At 36.9% G+C, this 7,195-nt stretch overlaps 1 protein-coding gene across 1 annotated transcript; it reads right to left on the bottom strand.

The window, feature by feature from the left end:
• Positions 1-4,141: 4,141 nt before the first annotated feature.
• Positions 4,142-6,805, bottom strand: LOC128210307 (cysteine and tyrosine-rich protein 1-like). Its single transcript, XM_052914573.1, has 4 exons — positions 6,725-6,805; positions 6,382-6,475; positions 5,036-5,187; positions 4,142-4,505 (listed from the first exon to the last, which is right to left on the bottom strand). Exons 1-4 carry the CDS (start codon positions 6,777-6,779, stop codon positions 4,408-4,410), a joined length of 399 nt encoding a protein of 132 aa, XP_052770533.1. The 5' UTR covers positions 6,780-6,805; the 3' UTR covers positions 4,142-4,407.
• Positions 6,806-7,195: the final 390 nt, after the last annotated feature.

Below are 7,195 nucleotides of genomic sequence, written 5' to 3'. Positions count from 1 at the left end.
TAATTGAACCCATTGGCGCGTGCACTGCTTATATCTATCTTAAAGGTTCATTTCATGTCTCTGTCTGTTTTGGGTCGGAAATTGTCTCAAACTACAAGCTCCATGGCACTATTAACATTTATATTGGATTTTCATCAACATGTAGCCACCATATATGTTTCAGAAGCCAGTCTCGGACTTGCATTTCACTCTATAGACTGATCCATTGATTGCAGATCAGATATTTATGGCTGATCATGACTTCGACATCAGTAGAAAGCTGTTAAATTGTTCAAACCGAGACTAATCGCTTCGAGGCTGAAAGAATCATTCAGATGATTTACTTCTTTACCTTTGAGGGTGTGATAAGATCGGTATTGCTGGAACATATTTAAACATGTGTGCACACTTCACTGACTATCAGCGGTCAACAGTTTGTCTCCACATTTCGTTATATCTATAACTGTATGATCTAATTCTTCAACAGAGAACCAGGAAATAAAGAATTTTAAGCAACTCTTCACCAAATGAATGTAGTAGTTAAACAATTTACTTACCATGTTATTTTGTTACATTGCTGTTCTGTGCTTATAAAGGCTTACATGTTATAAGATAATGAAACTTGTTAATATGCATTTATAAACAGCTTTCGCGAAGATAAACCTGGTGATTAGAATGACGCACATCGTTATCCGAGCGGACTGCGGTAATGCAGCGTCATCCTCACCTATGGCACTAAAAAGACCTTAAGTTAGGATTGACAAATTGTGATTATGGTAATTATGAAGAAGTTATGAAAAACTTACAATGGATCGCTTTGAGCCCCCTAGGTTCAAGGTCAAGGTCACTAGGGTCAAGTTAAATGTCACTGCTACTAAAACTAGAAATGAAACGTTTGAAATTGACTATTTATAGTTTGGTTTGTCATATTGTGACCAAACTTGGTAAAGAGAACAGTTGTTCCTCTTCACAACACAGGCTAAAGTTCTTCTGTCATTTATTGAAACCCTGGTTTCGTCGCATTGCGGCGTTTCTTGTTTGATTTATAGTGTAAATAATATCTATTTTAGAAAGCATTGTCAAAAGTGTAACGATTGATAAAAACTGTTGTGTGCAACAATATTGGATTGGGAATGTTGAGTGCGACTGTTATTGTGGTCAATCGGAACACCTCGGCCAATTCTGCCATACGACTGTTGATCACACATACAACACGTTTTCGGTTAGCGCAGCGGTTAGCGCACTCGCTTCTCACCAAGCCGACCTAGGTTCGATTCCCGGCCTGGGCGTATGTGAGTTTGGTACGTGGTCACCAATCCGGAAAAGTGGGTTTTCTCCGGGTACTCCGGTTTCCCCCACAACACAAGACCACACTCTCGCGCAACATCGTGCCAACGAGAGTGATTAATAGAAGTTGCAATAGCTTGTTTCACAATCGTTGTAAAATTAAATAAGTTGAAACTAACACGTTTTCGATATGGGCGCCGCCATGATGGACTATTTTTAATGACCCGTATTAGTTCCGAGGTTGTATCTGTTGGATGAGAGCCGAGGTGCTCCGATTGATAATTACACATAACAACAGATGTCAAGTCTAGGTACATATGCACTTTTGAAATACTTATTAATACATGCAACCAGAGTTTACTCATTGTCCTCTTTTGGTCTTTCAACACACTTCCACAGTTCATTCAGGACAACCGACTTCTGCGCACATGGCCATCATATTCAATCATCAATTCCGTCACCAATCAGTGCCTTCTTCGGAACTGAGTCACATTGTGACACGAAACAACCATAAAACAGGTTACGACAAGCTACGACTAGAAATCGCAAGGAGTGGTTGAACAGTCATGCAACAAGTCCTGAGTCTTGTGTGATGTTGGGTAGTCGCATGACCGAGCTCGGGCGTGGGGAGGTCTTCGATCTTGTTTAAAGAACGTGCCTGCGACCATACCGGTCGTAACTGGTCTTCGGTTGGTCTTGATCAGCATGAGAGTGTCGTGCTTTAAGTATTGTGTATACAAAAGCTAGTTTAAAAAACGCCAGATATATCGTGTTCCAGTGAACTCGTATTTTACTGAGAGCTTATAGTTCTAAATTCATTTTTTTTTTTTACAAAAAGGGCATTTAGAAGAGAAAAAAAATCTGCACCGTTAACCGTTAAAAACTAAGCGATTGGGTGTTCATAAGTAACTCTAAATAGCAAAACAATTTTAGCTCCTTCTTATTTCTATGTAACTTTGGGTGACAAACAAAATCCTAAAAAAGGTCCAAAATGTAAAAATCATAGAATTAAAACAAAAACATCATCTTAAAGGGTAAGAATTATCTTAACATATATGTAGGAAGTAAAGTTGGCAATATGCAAACATTAGGCGTTAAAAAATATGCGCATGCGCCGTTATAGCAATTTACTTATGAATGAAGAGTTGTCTTCAGCAATAAGTAACGATTCTTCACAAATAAGAACCTGAACATTTTTAAAATCTAGCGCCCCTGATTGGCTGAAAATGAAGGGCAAACACTAAGAATAACTCGTTTAGAACTAACAGGCGTTATCGGTAATGCACCAAAGACACCGCGGTTTGTTTAAAAGTTCAACTGAAAGTTCTGACTTTTAAATGCATCTTCAATTAACAAGATTTCACTAGACCAGCATCTGGTTTACTACACAAGTAAAAAAGCGAATTTATGTATGATAATTTAATCTCCTGATATAAAAATCGGGCTATCAACATTCCGGATAGCGTAAAATTAAATATGCACCCTGTACTTCGGAACACTTCAAATGAGCACAAAGTTCTCTTACTGTAGTCATATCTGTATATTCTACTTGAGAATACTTTGCTATCTCGTCTCATAAATGCAACGTTCATTCACAGTTGTCAAATCTGTCTATTTGTTTTGAAAATGTTATCTTGTCAATTGCAAATAAGCACGTCACTTTTCCTGGAGCCATGTCCTTGTAATGAAACAGAAATGTGTTTGTGTGTGTTAGTTTATCTAGACTCGCACTTGGGCGAGCGCTCCGATAAAAGTGTTTGTCATATTAGGTTTTTGGGGCATAGTGAACAGACGGAATGAAGCCCTGGTTATGGCTACCCTGGTTCTTAAACGTGCACCATGGTAGAGCACTATCACATGAGGACCCTATTTGACGTCCCTCCCGGAAGACGACTAGTATGTTTTCAGTGTTGCAGCAGGGAATCGAACCTGCGACCCCTGGATTGCCAGTCACGTGTGTTACAACTAGACCACAGATTCGCCACTACAGCAACATTATCTAAAGCTATCACTTATATCATTCGGAACTCCTCGGCCATTTTCTATAAATAAACTCGGATGTATGCCGGTACATCAGTAGAAGTAGTTCGTAAATTTCGTATTATATTATTAATTAAATGTAGTGTTTCAACGTGTATTTGTATATATAGCTTTAAATTGATTGCCAGTGAAGTGTAATATTGCAAGCTGAATTAAGATTCCAAAGAGTTAAATCATAAAGTTTAACTGCTTAAATGAAATTACTACGCGATCTACTTGCAGTGCAATTAAAGTCTGACATTGTAAACCGTCCATATACATCCGAGGTTGTTTTCGATAGAAAATGGCCGAGGAGTTCCGAATGCACTTATGTAGGTCAGCTTTTCCTTGCGCTCGGCCCTTGATGGAACAGATAGGTAACAGATAAACTCAAGTTATCACGTAAGTAGGTGAACTCTCCTTGTCGTCAAGCCCTTGATAGATTAAAGCTATCATTGAAGTTGATGAATACCAAGGACCCTGTCTAGACTCAATAGTTAACCGTTAATAAGCGAGTTAAGAGACGTTGTAACGTGTATATTCATATTTAATATCGCTTTTATTTCCTCAGAGTAATGTTAATAAGACGACTCGTTTATGTTGATTCAAATGTGTACATCTTTAACATTTCTTCTTAATTAAGTTTGTTTTCTTAGTTGATCGAAAGTCATAATAGTTTTGAAGAGATTTGAGATGGTTTTTTCAAGGGACTTACCTTGAGACATGTTTTTTTTCTCAGAATTTTGTCAGAGACATGTTTTAAAAACTGATCACAATACATAACGACGATGGAAGAATACTATTTTGAAACTGACAGCAGGAACGTTGTATGTTTGTATCAAATATCAAAACTATGTTTTCATTTATAGAGACACTGTCCCGAGTATTTTATTGAGCACATTTTGGAAGAGAGATCGTGCTAGCTTAAAACAACGCATACGATTCATTTTAATTGAAACTACGTCTTTGGCATTAATTATAATTACACCAATGTTACTGTTTATTTTCAGGACTCATTGATACATATTAAATAGTCCTGAAGGTAAAAGAAATAATGTAAATAAGTTCGCCGGTTCATAAAACATTAATTTAACTCATCACGATAGCTGGTAGTATCGTCGTCTAGAATTTCCCGCCGTGTGGAGGTTGTGGTGGATAGGCTCCCGGATATTGGGGCGGGGCGTACTGTTGCCCTGGATACTGCATCTGCTGGGCCATTTCTGAAATTTACGAGTGAAAACGATAGTACTGGTCAGAATATGAGTGAATCGTTTAAAAATTAAAAACACAGAAAACACTTTTTGATTTGAGCTTTTATCTTGATCTTGAAGTAATACTTAAAAGTAAACACTTATCGAGCTAGTTAGGATTGTGTTTATTAGCACTTGCCAGAATATGGATAAAACATTCGCAACAATAATAGAACGGGGCACAGAAACCACTTGCTGTTCATGTATGTATCTTGATTCATTACTAATATCGGCAATCGAGATCAAAACAAACACATTTGAAAATAGTCACTGTGTTATTTAACGATCTTACCTATATTATCCAAATAACTATGATAAGACAAATCAGTTCATGGAATTTGACATAAAGCTAAAAGGCATTAACAGTTTTGCAGTTCCTATTTGTCTGGGCTTCGAATACTTACTTCTTTTGTGTTGTTTAACAGAACTGAATATTCAGTTCAGAGTGGCTCGGTGTCATCTTAACTATTTTTAACCAGTAATTTTAGAAGTGTACTTACGGTTGTTAGTACTGACAACCGTCACGCCAGCCGGAGCGGCTTGCTGGACGACCACGGGATGGTATCTTCGCCGACAACACACGTAGATCCCGACAACTATGCCGATAAACACCAAGACCCCAATCACTGTGCCAGCTGTGTCACCCCCACCCCTGAAGTAAATGTAACAAAAAAAAACAAAAACTGCTGAATGAAACATTCGTTTAAGTATCAGTAAAACAGGCTAGCATATACAGCGGTAAATGTATTCGATTATGTCCAAAACGATTCAAAGTTCGAGCACGATACACATGAGCTCTTTCTCGACATAATATATTCCGGTGTTTCTACCCACGGAACATCCGAAAACATACGTGTTTCTACCCACGGAACATCCAGATACATACGTACTTCAACCAACGGAATATCCGTATACATACCTAGTATTTCTTTTCACGGAACATTCGGATGCATACGTGTTTCAGCCCACAGAACATCCGGATACAAACGTACTCTTACCCACAGAACATCCTGATGCATACGTATTTCTACCCCCGGAACATCCGGATACAAGCGTACTCTTACCCACAAAACATCCTGATACATACGTGTTTCTTTCCACGGAACATCCGGATACAAACGTACTCTTACCCACAAAACATCCGGATTCATACGTGTTTCTTTCCACGGAACATCCGGATGCATACGTATTTCTATATTAGCTTCATTGTTTGTCTCTATCTTGTTGCATTCACGTGCTAAACAACTATTCTAATACACCTTGAAAACAAAGTGACCTGCATTTAGAATGTGACGATGTAAATTACTAAATATCAAGATTGTATGGAGTTCTGACATTTCTAATGTAATTGCAAAATGACCGATTTTAATTGTTTTTATATCTCATACCTGTAGCTGTTATAAAGAATCATATATTTAAACTTCAAAATGGACTGTGTTGATTTTGGAGAAAAAGAAACCGTGTCAAGCGTTTTTTACATCGACGATAAGGACAAGACATCATAAATGATGTGTTTTTAGAAAGAAAAAAAACAACAGATTATGAACCATGCGATCGTATTTGCTTCACCTGGGATATGGTGAATGGGGCGGGTACATCTGGTGGGTGGAAAGGGTGCTCGTTATCAGTCAACTATTCAATTAACCTATGAAGTGATGATAGTTTGTCAATCAATAATAAGACATAGTTGGGTAATCAAAAAACATTTTTTTCAACATTTCTGACTATCAACATCCGATAAGTTCCCAGGCGGAGCGACTCATTGTTTGGAGTCCCCAATATATATGTCTAGACATGCACAGATATGAATTCCAAAATATTCATTCGGATGTGAACAATTTCTTACCAAGAACTGTAACTGTAAGAGCAGCAGGTATCTGAGTCATCAATACAGCAGTAATCAGTGCAATAGTTGCCACCACAATTCAAGCCATGGATACCTAATGAAATAAACATATATTCTTATTTTAAAGCTCTGAATGATTTACTTAAAGGCTATTCTTGCGATATTCTATTTCATGAATGTGTTTAAAAAACAAAACACAACAACAATCTGCAATGACATTTTCCCGCCTCTTTTACCTTAAAATATTTCTCTGCAGCTACCAAGTGTAGTATTTTTTGTAATGAATAAAAGCAACATGTCCGTTTTTATTTGAACGTTATTCTTATAAGAAAACTATAATTACCAGTTGAGCAGAATGCCAAAATAATTGTGAAAACTATATAACGGATAGTATCCATAGTTGTGTCAGTCGGTCATACAGTGAAGAGAAGCAAGTTATGATGTTAATTTTCAAAGCAATCATCATTTATTCACGACTTATCAATTCAATGATTAGCCAATGTTAAGATTACAGAACAGAACAGAATGTGTATAAAAATATCGAGGATGTTGTCAACAATTTGGTGTAATATGTAAAGGTAGAATGTAATGTTTTAGTGATATATAGTTATGTATTTCTCTCTCTCTCTCTCTCTCTGAATAAAATTTATTTATAAAAAAGTAAATAAATTAAAATACAAATGCATGTTTATTTTGTATCGTATTTATTAAACGAGTTCATTTAAAAACGATAAAAACGATAATACCAAATAAACACGAATTTGGGATACAATTCATAACACAACTCATTTACGGTCGAAATCTAGGTAAAAGT

The sequence above is a fragment of the Mya arenaria genome, chromosome 12 (genome assembly GCF_026914265.1).
Source record: "Mya arenaria isolate MELC-2E11 chromosome 12, ASM2691426v1".
NCBI classification, from domain to species: domain Eukaryota; kingdom Metazoa; phylum Mollusca; class Bivalvia; order Myida; family Myidae; genus Mya; species Mya arenaria.
The sequence above is the reverse complement of the archived record's forward strand: the minus strand, read 5'-3'. Positions and strand labels throughout refer to the sequence as shown.

Excerpts from the sequence above, each read along its gene's own strand:
- LOC128210307 (XM_052914573.1), bottom strand. The coding sequence starts at position 6,779 with ATGGATACTATCCGTTATATAGTTTTCACAATTATTTTGGCATTCTGC. Across the intron at positions 6,476-6,724 it reads TTTGGCATTCTGCTCAACTG|GTATCCATGGCTTGAATTGT; the intron begins GTAATTATAGTT and ends TTATTTCATTAG. Across the intron at positions 4,506-5,035 it reads GGTTGTCAGTACTAACAACC|AAATGGCCCAGCAGATGCAG; the intron begins GTAAGTACACTT and ends CGTAAATTTCAG.